At 46.9% G+C, this 20,693-nt stretch overlaps 5 protein-coding genes across 5 annotated transcripts; 2 read left to right on the top strand and 3 right to left on the bottom strand.

Annotated features, from left to right (window-relative positions):
• Positions 1 to 1,531: 1,531 nt before the first annotated feature.
• Positions 1,532 to 3,487, top strand: GGS22DRAFT_50576 (alkaline proteinase). The gene is made up of 2 exons (XM_047967275.1): positions 1,532 to 2,287; positions 2,478 to 3,487. Exons 1-2 carry the CDS (start codon positions 1,985 to 1,987, stop codon positions 3,396 to 3,398), a joined length of 1,224 nt encoding a protein of 407 aa, XP_047816178.1. The 5' UTR covers positions 1,532 to 1,984; the 3' UTR covers positions 3,399 to 3,487.
• A 1,075-nt stretch (positions 3,488 to 4,562) lies between these two features.
• On the top strand, positions 4,563 to 6,125 carry GGS22DRAFT_196042 (putative GPI anchored dioxygenase; the record flags this gene model as incomplete). Its single annotated transcript, XM_047965767.1, has 3 exons — positions 4,563 to 5,059; positions 5,162 to 5,218; positions 5,275 to 6,125. Exons 1-3 carry the CDS (start codon positions 4,852 to 4,854, stop codon positions 6,123 to 6,125), a joined length of 1,116 nt encoding a protein of 371 aa, XP_047816177.1. The 5' UTR covers positions 4,563 to 4,851.
• A 769-nt stretch (positions 6,126 to 6,894) lies between these two features.
• GGS22DRAFT_196040 (uncharacterized protein) lies at positions 6,895 to 8,254 on the bottom strand (the record flags this gene model as incomplete). The annotated part of the gene is made up of 1 exon (XM_047965766.1): positions 6,895 to 8,254. The coding sequence occupies one exon, from the start codon at positions 8,252 to 8,254 to the stop codon at positions 7,019 to 7,021; it is 1,236 nt and encodes a 411-aa protein (XP_047816176.1). The 3' UTR covers positions 6,895 to 7,018.
• A 650-nt stretch (positions 8,255 to 8,904) lies between these two features.
• Positions 8,905 to 11,951, bottom strand: GGS22DRAFT_170726 (CAMK/CAMK1 protein kinase). Its single transcript, XM_047962489.1, has 4 exons — positions 11,107 to 11,951; positions 10,912 to 10,962; positions 10,495 to 10,739; positions 8,905 to 10,319 (listed from the first exon to the last, which is right to left on the bottom strand). The coding sequence occupies exons 1-4, from the start codon at positions 11,506 to 11,508 to the stop codon at positions 9,269 to 9,271; spliced, it is 1,749 nt and encodes a 582-aa protein (XP_047816175.1). The 5' UTR covers positions 11,509 to 11,951; the 3' UTR covers positions 8,905 to 9,268.
• Positions 11,952 to 17,660: 5,709 nt separating this feature from the next.
• GGS22DRAFT_170721 (glycoside hydrolase family 79 protein) lies at positions 17,661 to 19,923 on the bottom strand. The gene has a single exon (XM_047962488.1). The coding sequence runs from the start codon at positions 19,308 to 19,310 to the stop codon at positions 17,712 to 17,714; it is 1,599 nt and encodes a 532-aa protein (XP_047816174.1). The 5' UTR covers positions 19,311 to 19,923; the 3' UTR covers positions 17,661 to 17,711.
• Between the last annotated feature and the right edge of the window lie 770 nt (positions 19,924 to 20,693).

Genomic DNA, 20,693 nt, shown 5'->3' with positions numbered 1-20,693 from the left:
ATTGAACCTGCTATATATTAGCGTTCGATGGCACTAGAGTTAACCTTAATGTTAGCCTACCTATACCTCTGCCCCCAATCCCTAATCTTGACCAACCATCATCAACGCCAACTATCAACACCAACCTTGAACTATTGGGTGCTTAGTATTTGAATTGCCTACCTCATCACCCGAATGATGCCGTACTGCTCACTATACTCTCGCCATAGGACTTGTTAATTACACCACCTACCTCTTCACGTTAAACGTAAACAAGTTGCGGGAAGCTTAGTCGCGTGCTCTCCCCGTCCGATGCTGGAAGAGTGGGATATTGAGTCCACGGGATCGGTATTCCCGAGCGAAGTGACATCGCATCGGCGCTGTGAACCCTGAGGGCTCGGGAAAGCTATGAATCTATTACGAGAAAGAGTCCTAAGCATTACACGCAGCTTGGCCCTGCACTGACATCTCGCGCTGTCGCCATCTGCAGGTATCACGATGTCATCCTGCGTACCTAGGGATGCGGCGAGGTAACGAGCGTAACCAGACCGTCACGCATTCGCGCCATTCCGTTGACGAGAGCGTGATGCGTCTCTACCAGGGGTCAACGCGACGAAAACGGCAGCTCTGAAGTTTATTCAAGCCCTGCCTGAGTTACATCGCTCCAATTTGCCCAACCGTAACATGGCTCCTCCGCGCCCGCCAGCCTTGGCGCATATCAATCAGTCAGGTATGCCTAACAAACCTGATCTCCGAACCTGTGCCAACTCCCGAACTATCTTCACCATCAACTTGTCTGCCGGCACCCCCCTCGGTTGGCTTTCACGAGCTTACATGAAGCTCCTTGACCTTCCCCAAGTTTACGATGCCAAGCTGTGAACTGGTTGGCATCCAATCTCAGCCCCGCCCCGTCAAGATAAGCTATATGAGAACATTGTTTCGTGGCTTTTTATTGGACAACCAGCCAACGACACTGGTCGAACATAAGTCGTTTATCATATTGACCTTGCCATCCTCACCCGATACTATCCAGGGTTTGACTAGTCTAAGCATTTACAAGTGTCTAGGTAACCAGGTTGACGAAGTCTTGATCGAGTAGAATCGAGGGGCTTGACGCCGGTACTGTACTAGGATTATACTACTCCAGTCTCAGGATAAACATCTGCTTGCTTCGAATCTTGCTATTATCTTTGGATTTCTCGTCGCAGATTACATCGTCCTCTATATGAAGGATATAGTTACATACTATCATATTTGTAGCTGATCTTTGCCGAAGCTAGCTCATATAGGGCTGGCTTAGAGAGCTCCCCGCGGGAGGTTTATTAAGACCCTGCCGATCCGACACGACTTGGCTGTCAGTATGCGGCTGATGACTTATCCTATAACAGCGTAGTAGTATAGCTATCTATCACACCATCAGGTGCATCTAGAGCAACCGCACCTCGGCCGAACTTTCATAACGCCAGCTCTGCCTTGCATATCGAACCGCCGTACTCTGCTTGCCAGCACGCTCTCAGCTTCATCATTTGGCGTCAAAGTCGCATTGCCAAGCCATCTATTGCCCACTCAGTGTCTCCATTTGTTCTACTGTTGGACATTGCGCCTAATTCTGACTATCTAATATTATTCTGAATAAGCTCTAGCTGTCGTTTCTATGTGCTAGGTTTTGGTCTGCCTGCGGTTCCCTGTTCCTCCTTCCGTATTTTGAATCGCGCTGTGACCCTTTTCCAGGCTCTCCATTCATTCTAGCATGATTCCTAAGGCTTATCGGGAAGCTCAATATTCGTCTGCCTACCCTAAGAACCTCACCTTGGAGAACGTCGTGCTATCTCGTAATATGGGCTATAAGGTGTCGTCATCAACTACGACCCTTTGAGTTGTGAAAGATTCTAGGAATTTCTATATAAGCCACTCTAGCACCTCTCATCCCTTAGATTCTAGAGAGTCCACCATCCTCAGCTAACATAACCTCGACTCTTTTCTCGTGCCTAATCCATAGTCAGCCATGGCCAGTCTTCGCCGTCTCGCGCTCTTCTTCGGAGCTATTCTCCCTACCGTCTTCGCTGCCCCTACCCCTCAGCAACAGAAGCGAGAAATCGTTCCCAACAAGTACATCGTGACCCTCAAGCAGGGCATTAGCTCCGACGACTTCAAGTCTCACTTGAACTGGGCTCGTGACGTACATGCTCGCAGTCTGAGCAAGCGTGACACGACTGGTATCTCGCACGAATACCAGATCAACACTTTCAACGCCTATGCTGGCGAGTTTGACGATGCGACTCTCGAGCAACTAAAGAACAGCCCTGATGTAGGTTTACTATCACCATGATACGCTTTCCCCAGCCTCTTCTTCTAAATAGGGGGGGGTAGAGATGGATAATAATTTATTAATTTTTACGCATCAAATCTTATCCGATGGCGAGATTACACCTGTCTATAAATGATTAGAACTGCAAAATGGCACCCTTAACAGGACAACAGACTAATATCTATACTAGGTTGCCGAGATTGAGGAAGACCAGGTCTACTACCTCTTTGACGAGCAGCCTGAGGTTTCCAAGCGTGCGCTTACCACACAGTCCGGCGCCACTTGGGGTCTTGGTACCGTCTCCCACACAAGCTCCGGCTCTTCATCGTACATCTACGACAGCTCTGCCGGCCAAGGCACATACGCCTATATCATTGACACCGGTATTCTTGCTACCCACCAGCAGTTCGGCGGCCGCGCTTCGCTAGGCTACAACGCCGTTGGTGGCTCCACTGCCGATGCCGTCGGCCACGGTACCCACGTTGCTGGTACTATCGGAGGTTCTACCTACGGTGTGGCCAAGCAAACCACTATCATCTCCGTCAAGGTATTCCAGGGCACTAGCAGCACCACCGCCATCATCCTGGATGGATACAACTGGGCCGTTAACGATATTACCACCAAAGGCCGCCAGAGCGTCTCGGCTCTTAGCTTATCACTAGGTGGCGGTTTCTCATCTGCTTTCAACGCCGCCGTCGAGTCTGCTTATAGCGCTGGTGTTCTCTCAGTAGTTGCCGCCGGTAACAGTGCCACCGACGCTGGCTCGACGTCACCAGCCTCCGCCCCCAACGCTCTCACGATTGGTGCTATCGACTCAAGCTGGAACATCGCCTCATACTCCAACTATGGATCAGTTGTGGATGTGTTCGCACCTGGTACTGACGTTCTCTCGTCATGGATCGGCTCCAACTCTGCCACAAACACTATCTCCGGTACTTCAATGGCCACCCCTCATGTTACGGGTCTTTCATTGTACCTGATTGCTCTTGAGGGCCTCACCACCCCTGCCGCTGTTACGAGCCGCATCAAGGCTCTCTACACCACCGGCAAGCTCTCCGGTATTCCTAGCGGCACTGTTAACGCCGTTCTGTATAACGGCAACGGAGCTTAAATGATATATCGATCGGCCTGACCTAGTAATAGTAGGCGGAAATATATATTCATGGACGTGCTTAGTCATCTTACATCCAGGGGGTGGTGGATTCGAATGTGTCTATGGCCATGATGATATGGCTATGTAGAACTCATATATGGGACATGTCATATAGTTACTAGAAGCCAAATTATTAATGATATCATTTTGGCTTAAGGCTTTACCTATTCACGTTCTCCTCCACGGGCAATTTCAATTCGACCCTGGGTATCAATTTAATTTGTAGCACAGTCTGACCTTGTAAATCTGCCCGTAGCACACTGAAATATCTAGGTAGAAATAGGCCATACACTAGGTAGGTACCTTACCGAACCCACATCCGGATGGTTATGCCCTCGGCCACAAGGGATCCTGGGCAAAGTAGATCTCAGGGGCAAGCGTCTAACGACGAGGTCTCACAATATAATCCAACAAGCTTAATTCGTCCCTAAGTAATCATTAACTTGTTAAGGAAACCCAACACAATATTAGGCTGATTCCTATATCGTGATATGGCCATGTGTTAGTTATCTGTCTAAAATGATTTGGTGAGCTACACGGAGATAAATTTCCCCAAAGACCCTCCATTAGCCAAGGACTAACCAGCACTACGGGATATGGGTTAGGTAGGACATGCCACAGAAGAGTCGCAGAAAGCACATGGAACGTGATTGTATGCCGACATCCGTTCTCGTGATGCGGTAGTGCTGGGTCCTACATATCATACCATATTCCCGGGATCCACCCAATCATGGCGATAGAAGTTCTTGATTATTCTCGCAGACAGAACGCACATGCAAGCTTAATATAAGTTAGGCTAGCCTATTGGCGTGGAGGACGGGACTTGAAGCGAGAGCAATCTCTAGGGTATAAACGAGTCCGGGGTACAGTTGGACCTATCAAGAATCTCGGTTTTGAAATGCAACAGATTTAGCCTCATTCCGAAGTCTACGGTTTCCATTCTGTCCTCTCGCACCTTAGACTGTGGGACTGGGCAGTGTCGAGCAATTGCCTGTTTCAACTGATACAGAGGGCGGCGTCCAAGACCGGATAAAGGCGAATAACATCAAAAATACAGCGTAACTCGAGACTTCTTTTGATTCTTCATGCTTTACTGAGAAATTAGAACCATGGGAAACCCTGCGGGGCCATATAAAATCTTCAAATTTCATACTAGATTAAACCCTTTCTCAGCATCCTACTGCCGGCACCGCTGCTGTAGAAAAGAATGTCTGCCGCGACCGTGATTCTTGGCGGTCTCGATGGAGTAATAACGTTGATGAACTCAACATGCTACCTAGATGGGTATCATGATATGTGTATCGGTGGCTAAAAAGGAGGGTTGGCCCCTTTGTCATACTCAGGGGACTCGAGTTCTTTCCGTACCGGGAGTGTCATAATTACCTATCTCGACAGGAAGGTCTAGTTCAGCATGGTGTTCGTGCCCTCAATCGCGGCCACACTGGCCGTGGCCTTTTCGTTAACCCCCATGGTAGTGCTCGGGCACCCGGGAGAGAAATATGGAAGACCAGAGGCCATAGAAGAGATGGGAAACGCCCACGTCGTCGCAAAGATGAACACCAGAGCTTTGGAGGCATGCCAAAATTCGGATGCAGTAAAGATCCGCAAAGAACGGGCCAGTAAGTGAATTGATTGTTTTTTCCTTTCAGAAGAATTCTTTACAGGAGAAATATGCTTCCAGGAGCATATCTGGATCCATGGGCTAACAAAAATACTTCCAGTGGCTAGACGATTAGAAACGTTCCAACGACTACGTCGCGAAAGGGGCGCTGAAATGAGTAAGAAAATACGAACACTAACTCCCACGCCGACTTAACTAACCTCGACCCAACAGGCCCCTGGCTCCACCGCCGCGACGCCGCAGCGCTGCAGAAGTGGGCGGCCTTGACTCACAACAGGACAGGCTCGGCCAACTTTAACAAGGACACCCCAAGCAAAGAGATCTTCGGGTCCAACACCAGCTGCGTGCTTACGCCCGACAACGCCAATGGGCCTTACTTCGTCTACCAGGAGCACATCCGATCGGACGTAGTCGAGGACACCGTCGGCATCCCACTACATCTCGAGCTACAATTCATCGACGTCCAGACGTGCGAGCCGGCCAAGGAGATCCTGATCGACACCTGGTCGTGTAACGCGACAGGCGCGTACAGCGGCGTCAGCGCGCGCGGCGAGGGCGGGTTGGGAACCACATACCTCCGGGGCGTCCAGCAGGTCGATGCCGACGGTGTCGTCAACTTCGATACCATTTTCCCCGGCCACTACCAGGGGCGTGCCACACACCAGCATCTGATCGCGCACGTGGGGTCCGAGATCCTGCCGAACGGCACGTACACGGGCGGCCGCGTGGCGCACTTGTCGCAGCTGTTCTTCGACCAGACGCTGCGCGACACGATCGAAGCTACTGCACCGTATAACACCAATAAAATCCCGCACACGACCAATCTGGCTGACTGGTTCACGGGGTACGCGGCCACGACGGAATACGACCCCTTTCCGAACTACATCATGCTTGGAGGTGATCTGAAGGACGGTCTCTTCGTCTGGGCGGAACTAGGCTTGAATACCTCGTCGAATTGGGACCACTATGCGCCGTACGCGTCGACCTGGAAGGAGGGCGGTGGATATGATAACCCGGATTTCGACTTTTGGGCCGTTGCTAGTCCGCCACCTACACACGGTTAAGAGTTGAAACAGTTGCCTACCTAGTGTTTTTGAGAAGGAGAATACGTTATGTTGTTAGGGATAGGAGGTATGTTGGTGATGCAACTGTAAAAAATTCCATATACTCACCTGCTGTTACGCGGTGAGGATAACTTGAAGTTCTTATAATAACCTCGCGAAAAGCCATTCATGGTTTATAAAACTTAGTCTTCAGTTTACAACCAAATAGAACTTGATATGATTGAGATCAAACATTACCTACCTAGCACCTTATGTAGTCGGCTGTATGAATCAAGTTGTAGGTTGTGAGATATGAGGCCGCCAAATCAATTCAATTAAGAAAATAAGATGCGGTTAGTGCCGTTTTCTTTCCCCTGCTCTAGGGCTGTTTAGCGCTAGGATCATAGATGTCCGCAGGTGGTCTTAGCGAGCAATTATAGTGAGACATTTTAACTAATTAAAATGCCCTGATCCTTTTTAGCCCTATTGTTTTTAACAGCTTAAAACAAAGCTTTCTAACTATTTAACAATATGGTGTAGATGATGCAATATACGTATTACTAAGTAACTACAATATTAAATCTAAAATATAAGGGAGAATGGAATGATGAAACTTTCACTTGTTTAAAATCGAGATTTATAGCCGTCGTCGCAAAGAGTACTAGGTAGGCTGAATGGCGATAAGTTTTTCATTCTTATATGGAGGGGGTGTAGTGGTAAGATATAGTGTTTGTGGTGTAAAGGCCACTACCTAATCGCACCCTATTTTCTAGGTACAATCCTACAATACAGTTGAATTGCCTCAGCGGTTCCAGGCATCTCGCGCACCATCCATAGCAGACGCCAACAGGCTAGATAGAATAACACAACGCTACATAAATATACCTAATCAAAAGAAGCGAACAACAAACATCTCACAAATAAACCAAATCCCACTCCCCAACCTCCTCCGCCCTCAACCTCTCCACAGGCAGAAACTCATCCCTCCCACCAGTCCAATACCTACAATTCTCACTAACCAACTTCCTATTAAACGCCGCCCCCAGACATTCCTTAACCTCCCCTCCCCTCGCCTTCCCAATCGCCCCTTTCTCGCACTCCTCCAAACACCCCGTCTGCGTCTTCGTCGTAGTAACCCTCTGCCTACTCTCTTCCACCCTCCCTCCTTTCCTCACCCACTCACCGTCCTCAAACCCGTGCATCTCCCTAACCCCGCACCGGACCCTATACGAGTGCTCCAATTCGTGGTGCAGCTCCCGAGTCTCGTCGTCGTCGACCGCGCCACCTAACAGCCCGGATACCAGCCCCCCGACGCCGTGGTCTAGGTCTAGGCCTATGCCCGTGATACCCAGGAGGTTCAGGTATAGGTCCAGGTCATGCGGGTCTAGCGTCTGTATCGTGGTTACGTCCATTTTGACGTACGACGTCTCGCAGTACGCGGGCGGGGGCGGGGCGTTGATGATCTCGGGGGTAGGTGGGGGTACGGCGGGTTCAGGGCTTGCGGGTGCGCTGGGACTAGGTGGCGTGTCTAAGACAGGGATATTGGTGGGTTGTTGCTCGGGTGAGGTTGTGGGGGTTTCTCTGGGGGTCGTGGTGATGAAATAGCGTTCCGTTGTAGTGGTAGGGGATGAAGAGGGGGATGAAGTAGGTTGAAGAGCTGAGGATTGCAGACGAGTAACTTGAGTAGTCAACGTAGAAACTCCGGTAGATGTATATGTATATGCCGGTCTGACATAGGTATGTATTATTGTTGATGGGTTCTCGGATTCATCAGGTATATCAGGATTCATAGAACCACCGATGTTTCCATCACCGCCCTTAGCCCCGGGCAATAGACCCTGTGGGGAATTTCCGGGTCCTTCCATCGAAGGAGGCCGCTTCTGCTGCTGCTTGGGTGGCGTCTGGGGAGCATCCGTCGGCGACAACACGCTTGGGTGCATGTACTGCTCGCGATACGCGCCTGGTTCCGGCTGTGTCGGCTTGATGCAAATCATATTTGAGTGAACATCGATACGGTGTTGGTTCTCTGGTATGCGAATGTGGAAAGTACTACAAGAGTTGAACAGACTATGCATCGCGGCCATATCGACAACACAGCTCCCAGTCGAGGCCATGTACTGGACGCCAAGTTGAGCAAGAGATGTAGTCATGATGTTTCTCAATATGTTGCTCGTGGCAATCAACTGGGCAAGTCGGGTCTTGGGTTGAACTGCTATTAGGTCCCAAATATTTGTCGGGTGTAAGTAATTAGGTAGTTGGATGAAGTATGGGTATATGACAGGATAACGAATAATTGATGACTATAAATAGGTATTAAAAAGCTGGAGAAGTATATGAGGATTCGAATGTTATATTATTGTGTTAGGATATGGCCGCCAAAGCGACTCCGTATTACTTATTAGGACTTCCGGAGAAAGATGCATGAGGTGAGAGTAGATTGCAGTGTTCCTGTAAGAAGGAACCGACAACGAAGGTGGATGATCGACACCCTTTTATACAGAATCTTACACGGCTCTATCTTCGGATTGTTTGTAAGAAAAGGGGTTTAGACGATAGGGGCGACCTGAATTCACCACTCTTTAGATTCGATAATTGTCTTCTTCATGATCGAAGCAGGCCCCTTAGTGAGGGGGCTATCCTGTCAATTCGTGGCTTTGAATTCTTAGTACGACCACGATCTAGACTTACAATCTACTAGGAAAAGACCTGTTTGTCTCAAGGGTCAAGTGAAGAGATATGTGGGCAAATCATTACCAAGGGAGAAGATACTTGGGCAGGGAGCAAAAATCTGAGTAATAGCGCCTAATTTAACCCAAGCTGCTACTCTCGGTATTCAGAGGAATGAAGGGATAATACGGTCTCAGGTATCACTCACTTGCAGTACAGTTACCCCCTTTAGAAAAGGCGAAATACATATGTATCTCAATTCCGGGAACGCCAGGCCCTATGTGTGCAGCGTTGCGGATGCATTGAAAAATACACGACCGACTCCATGTTGCTCATTCAAACCTATGCCGCACGCCACGAAACACCGTAAAATCCCATTCTCCGCGCCTCATGAATAACTCGGCCTACATTTGCTTCGAGTCAATCAAATAATGCCATCAACCATCGTGCTCTCGTTTCTTCTCGGCTTCGTCTGCCCGCTCGTCGTTTGCCTTGTTCTATAAGCCACCGACGCTAGCGGTGGGAAGAGCCTTTCCAGCTCGCCTGCCAAGTAATGTTGCCCCGTCGAGATTTAGTTCGAACGCCCCTCGTTGCTTGTTACGATCACGAACCTGCTGTCGAGCGGCCTGGGCCACGGCAGCGCTATGTTGGCCGTATCCCTTTTGGGGGTCCCTGTCGATATTTCTATCCCGTTCTCGACCACGCTCCTGGTCTTTGCCCAGATGCGTTTTGCGCATGCTCTGTTCAAGCTGTTGCGCTTCGGCCTTATGTACGTACTCGGGATCAGATTTTTCTTCTTCCGAATCTTCATCAAGACCAGCCAATCGCGTCGGAGGAGCCCCCTTTGCACCGATTTGCTTCCTACGCTTGGCCTCTTCCTCTTGCCGATGCACGGAATATCCAACATCGAAGATCTCTCGAAGATTGACAGCACCAGGGGACCTGAAATCCATGCGACGTTCTCCATCGATGAGTCGTCCAGCATCAAATGCGCGAAGAACGTCAGGGTTCGCCTGTTTCTTCTCGTCACGCGGTGTAGGACCGGTCGCTTGTATCCAGGGGTGGCTTAGGAATTCTTTGATAGTGTATCGTTCATCAGGATCGACGGCAAGTAGATGAGAAATTAAATCTTGGGCGGATTTAGATATATCGTCCCACCAAGGCGACAGGAAGGTGTATTGGCCCTTGGCAACCTTCTCCGTCAGAACCTCGATACTCTCGTCGTAGAATGGGGGAAATCCACATAACAGCGTGTATAACACGCAACCCAAGGCCCACATATCGACAGATTTTGAGTAACGTTCATCCTTCACTATCTCGGGTGCCGTATACCCGACAGTGCCACATGGCGTCATAGTTTGATTATCCCATACGATCTTCGACAGACCAAAATCCGCGATCTTGATCTGACCAATTCCCCCGGCCCCCAATCCCTTCACAAATTCGCCTTCGTCGACCTTATCTTCATCTCCAGGTTGCTTCGGTTTCGGATGCTTTGATGGAACGAATGGTATTGGACTGAACAAAATGTTTTCGGGTTTGATGTCACTATCAACTCACATGTTAGCGGACTGATGCAGGGGCCGAACATCTCAGGCATTCAGTGACGTCACCGCCACCCAATTTAGCCGCCGCAATGCCACCCTTGGATACACAGCTGCATCATTATATCGGGAAAGTGGGTTCAAGGCTTGCGGCTGACCGATGTGACATTGCTGCTTACCGATGTACGACGCCCTTCTCCTCATGGAGGTATTCTAGGGCTTTTGCAACTTGTACAATGACGTGTCTTGAGAGCTCTTCACTGAAATAGGTGAGGCGCACAATTTGGTGGAATAATTCTCCACCGGGCGCTAGTTCGAGAATAATGTAGTAATATTGTTTCGATTCCGAAAAGTCAACGAGCTTAATGATATTCGGGTGGTCAAGTTGGCGCATGATCTGAACCTCCTTCAATATGTTTGCTCTCTGTAATTGGAATTGTCAGTCTTGTTCGTGATTAAAGTGTGGTGGTGTAGATTATGATACGAACGACGGAAGAGAGAAAGAGTGAAAGTGAAAGATCGGAAGAGAGATTAGAGGTAGCCAGAGAGGGCTCAGCTGTTAAAAAATCTGACAAAAGAAAGGAAGATCTCCGCACCTCTGCTGCCTTCGGAACCTTCTTGAAATCCGGATGTAAATGCTTATTGCCCTATAATTCGACCCCCAATAGTTGGTAAAAAGGAAATATAAACGTCGTTTGAAAATTGAAAATGGCGACGAAAAAAAGAGGAAAATAAAATATAAATAAAACGACATGGTCGATGACATTAAACTCAACCGCCGGCGAACTCACCTGCATGTTGTTCATTTCGAATTTTCGGACGACCTTGATAGCAACCTCACCAGCATTGCCCTTCAAATCTCGTGCTCGGTAAACATTGCTGAAAGCGCCGTCTCCCATTTTCTCCACCAGTTCCCACCGTTCCAGGCCAGGATACTTGGGAAACTTATTCCTATTTTCGTTCTCCTCTTGGACGATCTTGGCGGCGTGGGCATCTCCTGCTCTGCTCCTACTCCTGCTAGAATGGGACCCTGAGACACCCTGGTTGGCCTCAGCATGGTGGGCAGCAACGGCATCGGCTTGCGCGACGCGATTTTGATTTTGGACATCTCCAGGTTGAGCGGAATAGGTTTCGGGAACGCTGTTGCGCTTTGGATTTCCGGCTGTGTTGCCGGGTTCGCTTACGTGTCCCATGGCTGCTTTTTGTTGCGCGTCTCTCTGTTGGGCAGAATATTCATGTTTCCGAGGAGGCTCGTCGTAGTTGGTCACCCTGGCTTGCTTGCCTATTTGGAATAAATGATGTTAGTGGGACATGTGCATGGACATAAAGTCAATTGTAGTAGATCGGATATGGGATAGGTTGAGAAGAGTTGAGGAAAACCAGTGTGTAGAAAAATCAAGAAGATTGTAAAAGAAGTAGAAAATCAAAATTGTAGGACCGAATAATAGAATTCTTTGTTAGGTAATATGTGTGTGCGAGGTAGAAGGAGCCACGAGGGAGAGAGGCAAGTACAACACACCGAACAGTAAAATAACCCAAATCGGTAGGCAGAATGGGAAACAGCAGGCAAAAGAAATGATGACAGAAGGAATGACAGAGGATGGAGGGGCATACCATGTCGGATGAAATTCTTGAGTTGCTGAATTGTCGACATTTTTAGTAATTTGGTAACCAAACAAATGTCACATTCAAATAACCCCCCAAAAATGCGCCTTAGGCTCTTTCTTTTCCACTCTTCCTCTCAACCCCGTTGCCTCTCTTTGGCGAGACAAGAAACTCGGACGCGCTACCGGTCCAAGACCCCTTAAAAACGGTTTCAAGCTCGAACCAAGCAAACCCAAGTTGCAGCACAGGTGCCGTACCTAAGTTAACTAAGCCCGGTCGTATAACGAGTATGCAGCACGTTAGCGGGAAGCTGCCGGAGTTTGTTTGAGTTCGCGATTTTGGCTTTCGGTAATGTAACCTATGTGCGATCCAACGATTCAGCGATTCAGAAGTCCAGAAATTCCAAACGGGTCGGTATTTATGGCCTAGTGGATATGAATTGTCTTGATTTGCAAAAGACGTATGTACGTGTAAGTAGGTATGTAGGTGGTGTAGGCTTCGGCGGGGAGCAGGCTGCAAGGCAATAGGTTTTTCCTCTCTTCTCTCTTCTCTTTCGCTGTAATGCAAGTCACAAAAGTTCTATCGCGCGGCTATAGCTCTTCCTCACGTCTCTCTGTCTCTGTCTCACAATGCTAGATCGAATAGAAATAAGAGTCGCTCTCACAAGAGATTTAATCTATGGTAGGTCAAAAAACACAGATCTAAAATCCCCGAGTAAGAAAAAAAAGGATTGGTAACCTAAATGGTAGAAATGGTCGAGAGTTGTGATGTTTGGAGTGCATAGGAATTATCGAAGGATGAAGGAAAAGAAAGGTGGGAGAAATGACGACTGTGCGAGTGTTTAACGGCTGGCTACATCGAAACAACTACGTACATTTACATGGTTATGGACCTTGCTTAGCGCTCTTCTATGTAGTGCTTGTATCCGAGATCGATGTCGCCTGATGATGTAGTGGGTTTGGCTTAGCGTACCGTAGCGTACCTTACTTTCAAATTACCATTTTACTAGGGGCCTAGTATGGGGACTGGGGTTTTCCAAGGTCGAGCTGCCCTGCTGTGTTAGGTACTGTATTGTACCTGCTTACCTGCTGTAAATCCGTTGTACCATGTAAAAATAATCCGTTTCGCCACATCATGTACATGGTTTTAAGTCTTCTTAGCAATGGCAGAAACATCAATAACGGCTCAAGGTACCGAAAAAGAATTGTACTAAGGGCGCCGAAAATCCGGAATTTGGTAATGGAAAAAGGGACTTTGCAAACCGGGCAATTTACTTTTGATGACAAAACCTGTTCGAGGCCTGCCGAAGAAAAATATGAAGAAAGAAACGTACCCGTAAAGTATCATAAGTACCAGCTTGTGTGGAAGAAAGCGCGCTGGCTGACTGCCCGAAATTGCTTGATCTGGCACAAGGTAGGACAAAGCGACGAATCAGGTTAAGTCGGCTTATGTGGAGACTGGAGATTCGGTAAGACAACCATGTACTGTACATCTATATTAACTACATGGTCCCAGAAAATAAAACTCATTATTAATACATAGAAATAGAACGACCGTAGATGAATATTTAGTAAAACATACCTACAAGTATGAATTCTATCTACGATGTAGATTTGCCCGAGTCCTGCGACTTGCTTGCTTGCGACTCATCCGCACTTCAAGTACCTAAATGGGGGATACATGCAGTAATAGTGCATGACATTTTCATCATCACCATCGTCGATATCGGAAATTAAACACGATATCATTACCAACCCAACTTGCAATCCGCAGCCAAGACGACGCCAGCTAAATCTGGTCCATCGACGAGGGTATATGTGAGCGAGACTGCGCGGCCAAAATACAGTAGGTAGCATTCATGTCTTTCTCTCTTCCCAGAGCGTAGAGGTAAAGAATACCAAGATATGGGTCTCTATGGGCTGGCGGGTTAACAGTAAGGCGGGTATGTACTGTACTTGTGATCATGGAAACGGCATGTGATCGACATGTACTCTTCCGGAAATATGAGAGCGTAGGTCACTATCTCCTCCCAGGCAGCCAGGTACGGTTACTCTACATTGTACTTCGAATTAATTCCATGCAAACTTTGAAAGTCAACGTCAATGTTTCTCTGTTTATACCTACTAGGTACTCGGTAGTATCGAAGGATTCAATTGCATGTTAGATACTAAGGATACCGCGTCTAGTATTGAAACAATGAATAATTAGAACATTGAACTTTACAGCGTCAGGTTTAAGCCGAGTACAAGCCCTGGAGGCCATATGTACATGGCCGACGGCACAGTTGCGGTATATACCTAATCCGACTCAGTTACCATCAGCCTTGGCGAACATGCTTCTACCCGCTAAGCCTCCAAGCCTCTGATGTCGAGACGTGCAGCAAGGTCTCATCTCATCCTGGCCAGATCCGGTTATCATATGCGAATGGATATGCAGATTGATATATATGTGCAAGTACAAAACCGTGGGGCGGGTAATCAAAAGAAATGCCTTTTTTCCATCTTGTCTTAGAAACTCCATCGGGACATACTCTAGCTAATACTCCTCATTCAACGCTTAGTCTTATCATAAAACCCATCATGACTCTTTTAATACCTACTAAAGACCCCAACCCAAGACCCCAGAAAAAAAGAAACAAATAAGAACAAACACTCCATGACGTAATGACGTATGCAGTATCGTCATTTCTCAGCCGGCCCCACCACACTATTTGATATCCACTATTTTCCTGGGAATTTGTGGAAGTTACTACGCATAGACCAATTGCCTTGTGACGTGACACTTAGACCCAACATCATCATCGGTCCCCCAGACTAAACAACCCAACCCTGTTAACCCTACTTCTAATCGTTATGATTCGCTGCAGCTTCCTTGGCGGATCCAATATATTTCATGTTAAGCCAATGACGATGTAAAAACTTCATGAATCCATCCGGACGGTCTCCTTCTACGGCGCCCGGTCCCGCGTCGACTTAACCTTAACATTTAACTGGTTGGGCACCTACAATCCATCGTCATGCAGATATTCTGCAAGGCTATTTCTAATCCGGGAGTAGTTTTCGTCAATCTTGAAAATGTTCCTACATCGTCCAGCCTTAGTCATCCTCAGCCCCAGAGCCTCATCGATCCGGACTCATCCTGAGGGGAATTGATGAGAGTTGATCAAATACCTGGGTACTTATGTACCTACCTAGCATCCTGGGAAGTACCCAATCCATCACGCCGAAGTTAGCTTCGTCTTCTTCGATACTAGATGTGTTTTTGCCCACCGAATATCCAATCTCTTGAGGTTACGGCTGTTGTGCGACAATCCTTGAAACAACGCTATTACTCTTTCAACTTTGATATACACCATGCTCCAAGCTCAGCTTTGTATCAATGTCATACATCATCAGGATTCTCGGCTGGTCGGACTATCGCTTTTATTGAAATATCCATGCTGATCTTCCGGCAGTGTGGGCACGTATCCGATACAGTAGTATCTACTACCTCACGCGGGCAGGCGGAGAACTCACATACGTCAGTCAAATCCTATCTCCCCAGACTGCCCAGATTAACAATAGCGGCCCTCGTTGTCTATTGGTTCGGGTCGAGCCGGGTCAACTGCGAACCGTCATAGGCGCCGTGTTTAATGTATAGTGGTCGGCCTAAACACGGGAGGGGGGTCTCGTCTAACAAATTAGAATCCGATATCCTATGACCAACTGGAAGAAAACCTCCTAAATGCAGGTCCTTGGACAATTTGGCGAAGCTTCGTCCATCTTCAGCACTTTCCATTTGTACGATGGATACCCAAACACACTCACGTGGCTAGGAGAGATCTAGAGCAATACATAATGCCACTTCGCTTAAGTACAGTCTATTACTTCAGTCTTTAAGGCGTCTGCTCTAGGCTTTCTAAGGCCGCGCATCTACTAAATCTTACTCCGCAGCTCGATCTTGGGCCAGGCTTTTGGCATTTGACTGGTGGACTTGGTAGTCTCGTGTGGATATTAATTCACCCACACTGTCCTCTTAGGCTCGATATCAGAACACCCTCTTCCATATTTAGATGTTTATCATCTTGAATGCTTTCAACTCCAAATAATCATCTGCGTAACCTACATCGACATTTCATAGTGCTTATCTCACATTTCTTATATCTACCGGTACGAGATGCGGTGATGCTCGATGCTCTTCCCCTATTGTCGTTACGTCATATATCCATGACGTAATCTAGACCCTGACAATTAGATTTGGGATCACCCAGATAAATTGCTAGCTGCAAGATTACTAACTCCAGGTGACGACGGTCAACCAATCGCGACCCTTGGCACCGTAGCATTAAATCTATATAAACTAAATCAACACTCATTTGGGCGACGACATGCATCTCATCGCCAATTATACATAGACTGGGTCCTAGTAAGATTTACAATCACTCAATTGGACAATTACTTTGAAAGGCTGTTTAAAAACTGTTTGATGCAAGTTGGACATGTTACTCCGTAGAACGTTGGATCGAGCCCAACTCCAGTTCGCAGGGAGTTCTAGGGGGTCAATCATTTTGGGACCACGTGGTTAACAAGGTATGGGTGTGGGCAGAGTCTAGAAGTTACCTTGAAAATTGAAAATACCCAACGTAGTAGAGTCCCTGAAAAGGGAAGATATTATGCTGAGTAATATGCCTACTAGTTAGGGAGGTAGCATTTACTGCGTCAACTTCGATTGAATCAAGGACTGACGATATTTCCAGCCAATAAAACCTGCACGGTTATATATGCCAACACATTTCTGATTAGGGAGGTACCTAGAGATCTAATTAACCTCAAAATGGAATTCATAATATATTGAATAGAAAGGGAATACCTAGGTTAGGTAAGTATGCCTTGATGTGCCTATGTACCCTGTAATATCGTAATATTTATGTTTATGTTGAAAGACCTCTTCTAGGCACTCGGAAAATCATGAAATGTTAGCTTGTACGATTGTCTATGGACGGCAATCAAGTAGGTAACTAATATGTGGATTCCAGCCTTCAGACACGATGTGTCAATCATGTCTTAAGGGTGATAGCGAATATAGCTACAGATCACCCATGAAGTCTTAAGCATAAATAAGAAAATGATCGTAAGGGTTAGTAGGTAGTCAAAACTACGTGTAAGATGTACCAGTAAGTGAGAGTCCGTTGCTAAGATTTTACACACGTTGCAGTTATTTCTATTATAAGGCTGTATAAAAGGAAATATCCGAGACTCCTGGCATATTTATTATCATGCCAATTCTGACGATAGAACCTACCCGGATGGATGACCATTTCTAGCTATATAGGGCAGGTTGAACTCGGCTTGACTATAGCTTTAGGAGACGACAAACTTATCTTGTACGACGGGGTGTAATAATCAAATCCCATAATCTTAGGTAGTAAGGCCGCTACAACTTGAAGGGCTAATGAGGTGTATAGAATACTTTAACGATCCCTTACATATGCACAGTCCACGTCATCGATGTCTTGCATGATATTGAGGCAATTTTAATTGTACCCGGCGGTAGGCTTGAGTACCTACACAGAACAAGAATAGAAAACTCACATACCTGGAAATGATTTCGCATCCATAACTAGGTGGCTTGCCATTGATGGTACCTAGGCTTGCATAAGATGATTTGATGCTGTCAGCATTTTTGATGAAAACTACTACCTACATAGTGCTGACAAAGGTAATAACCTGGTTATGACTTTAAGAGTAAGGTCATTTGATCATGAAAAAGTTAACCATAATGCATTTGATGCTACTCTAAAAAAAACAGTCAGCTATAGCCAAACCATGATGGCCTCACTATTTTGAACAGCGACGGTAGCAACTCCGCCATTGACGGTGATATTTTCAGTATCATCTCGAACATTTTTAACTTCCTCGCCAAGACTTTCATACGTCCATTGACTGCCTGCGTATGTGATAGTATCTGCTGCAGCGCCAGCGCCCAGAGGACTGTTCAGGTGGTAGACTCTCACGGATTCAATGCCATCCGGGACTAACAGGTCAAAGGTGACGCTAGGCCTATCCGTACCAGAAGACGTCATGTTCCAGTAGTTTAGATTGGTGATAGCTATCCTCTTTGCCACATTATCCTCGTAGGCACCGTATACAGCCACGTTCTCGGGAGGATTACTGCTAGGAATATCTAGCTTGGCAACTTTCGTTTTGCCCGAGGACCCGATGAAGTCCGCCACGAACGGTTGTGAGTAAAAGTTAGAAAATACTTGGGCATCATGGCCGGCACTTGCTACAGGTAGCCATAGATTGTATCCCGCGTGCATTATCTGCTGATAGTTGATTCGCGCGATGCCTATTGACATACTGTAGAGATAGAAATCGACTTGCCAAAGCGCGCTGCCAAGACGAGCTTGAAACTCATACGAATTGGTCCTAAAGAGAGAGTTGCCAACCTCGTTTAGGATAAAGGGAATTTCAGGACGGTTATTCTTCAACCATGAGATTCGAGGCTTGAATTGGTTAAGGTGATTATAGGTAACGCTCGTGTCCATGAGTCCAGCAGCTAGGTCATCGGCAGTGCCAGCATTCTGTTGATAGTAATGATGCGAGACTTCCTTGATGATGCTTTTATTATCGATACCTAGGTCGAAACATGTCTTCACGTCAAAGACATATGCTTCTTCCTGCACCGCGTTGCCGAAGTGGGTTGCGACATCGAAAGCTGTGAAGAAACGGCCCTCGGGTAAACCCGCAGCCTCTAATATAGCATTTGCGTATTTTGTCCAGTTGCCCACATAAGACTTGTTAGAGAGGTAGCCCTGGTATTCTGGTGGATTCAGTTCTACTCCCCCCTCTCCTGTGAAATCATCGGAGTATAGATTTGCTTCATTGCCCGGCTGGATTGAATGTATATTATCCAAGCCGACACCATCCACGGCGGATTGAGTCCAAGCAATGGTCTCGCTAATATTTGTTGTCGCTAATGGGACCTGGACCATGTACTTGGCCCCCGGGAAATTCCGAGTCAGGTTCCAGTATGAGGGGCCGATGGTCGTGTAGCCGATATTCTGATAATTGTCCTGCTCAGCAACGGGGAGCGCAGGTTCTTCCTGTCCCGGAAGGAATCTCCCATAATCGGGGGATGTTCCGCCAAGCCGAATGATCGGATCAACGCCCGTTCGCGAAGTAACTGCCTGGATGAGGTTTATAGAAAAGGTGTTAGGGTTGCCGTTGTCATCTTGGGCATACCGAACGAAGGATGCTTCTTCGAAGGCGAAGCCGCAAAAGCGAGGGTCGATTTGATCAGAGACATTTATAGCAGAGCCTGCTGGGATGTTTACAGAGAAAATTGCTGTCGATCCAAACTCAGTGAGAGCTAGTAACAGAGAGACCAACCTCGAAAGTTGCGGGCACATGTTCTTGTTTTGCTGACTTAGCTCATTCAAGAGGGCCGGAAGGGAACTATGAGAATTTAACGAGGTGTGATGATATATGATGGGATGAAGGTGGTGCACCTGTAAGAGACATCGTCCAGAGATATATATCTCTCCAAGAACCCACTAGGTATTATGCTCGCAGTAGAGCGTCCTTTGAGGAACGTAAATGCCCATCCTATTACCTGACCTAGCGGTAACCCGAACATGGAAGATTCAAGTTACGGCTATGTGGTACCTGTCAGCTAGGGTTAAGATGTGAGATAATGAACCCAACATTCTCCACTCGTTCATGTTGGAGCTACAATCCAACGAATGATGACAAGAATAAGAATGCATATGTGAGCGATGAAGCTGGTATAAACGATGTCGTGACATATGGGTCAAATGAGAATAGTTCGGTTCTCGGGGACGAGAGATTGGGACTGGATAATTTGTCCGGAGTGCGGTAGGTAGGATGCGGTAGGATGCGGGGGGGCATTGGCGTGAGGGAGGCTGGGCAAGCCCTAATGGTCAAAAACAAGCAAGCCGACTTGGCAAATTTCTTATTATAGGCAGATGATTTTCATCGCTTCAAGGATATTAGAGCCTCTTCCCATCTGTGTGGGACATCTGATATCAGAATTAACCTTGCAACTCTGGACTTCGTATCGTCAACCAATACCTAGATTACTCAGCATTGCGAAGACACGGCAACTTCTTTCATTGATATGATAAACGAAAAGAAAGTGATAAACGCATCCAATGATAATAAGGAGATATAGAACTCAACATGCTAGGTAGGTACTCTAGGCTGCACATGCATATGATTAAGAAAAGATAAAGAAGTTGAAATTCCGGTACGAGGAAATACACGGTACTTAGGTCTTAGGATATGGGGTGTTTGACTTACTGTGTTTATGAATACGTTAAATATGGGAATTTTATTTCGATAGGGGAATTTAACGCATCGATCATTTCATATTCTAGTCTTCTATCCTCTCAGTATCGCTTTTCTCACTTTTGAGGATCTGATCTGCCGAAACACGTTAATTGTAAGAGTTTGAGGGGAGTACCCTGGGGAGCCAAGAAACGAAACATTCTACTGCCCCTGCTTGGATTAGATAAGCAAATATCTTAGGTCGTACAGTATATGTCACAGTGATTAAACCATATACGCACATTAAATCCCCTACCTACAAGAGTGGACATGTCATACTATTATCAAATTGGCGGATTAACAGGTTCTTAAGGAGGCTTAAAACACATGTAACATACCTATATGAGGTACATACCTACTTTGCGGGTGAAACATGACTTGAAGATAAAATTGTCAAAAGTGACTTCTTCCAGAGCTTGGTTTAAAAGCGCATTTGTTGGATGTGA

This window comes from Annulohypoxylon maeteangense (assembly GCF_022496945.1).
Source record: "Annulohypoxylon maeteangense strain CBS 123835 unplaced genomic scaffold GGS22scaffold_16, whole genome shotgun sequence".
Lineage (NCBI taxonomy): Eukaryota > Fungi > Ascomycota > Sordariomycetes > Xylariales > Hypoxylaceae > Annulohypoxylon > Annulohypoxylon maeteangense.
The sequence above is the reverse complement of the archived record's forward strand: the minus strand, read 5'-3'. Positions and strand labels throughout refer to the sequence as shown.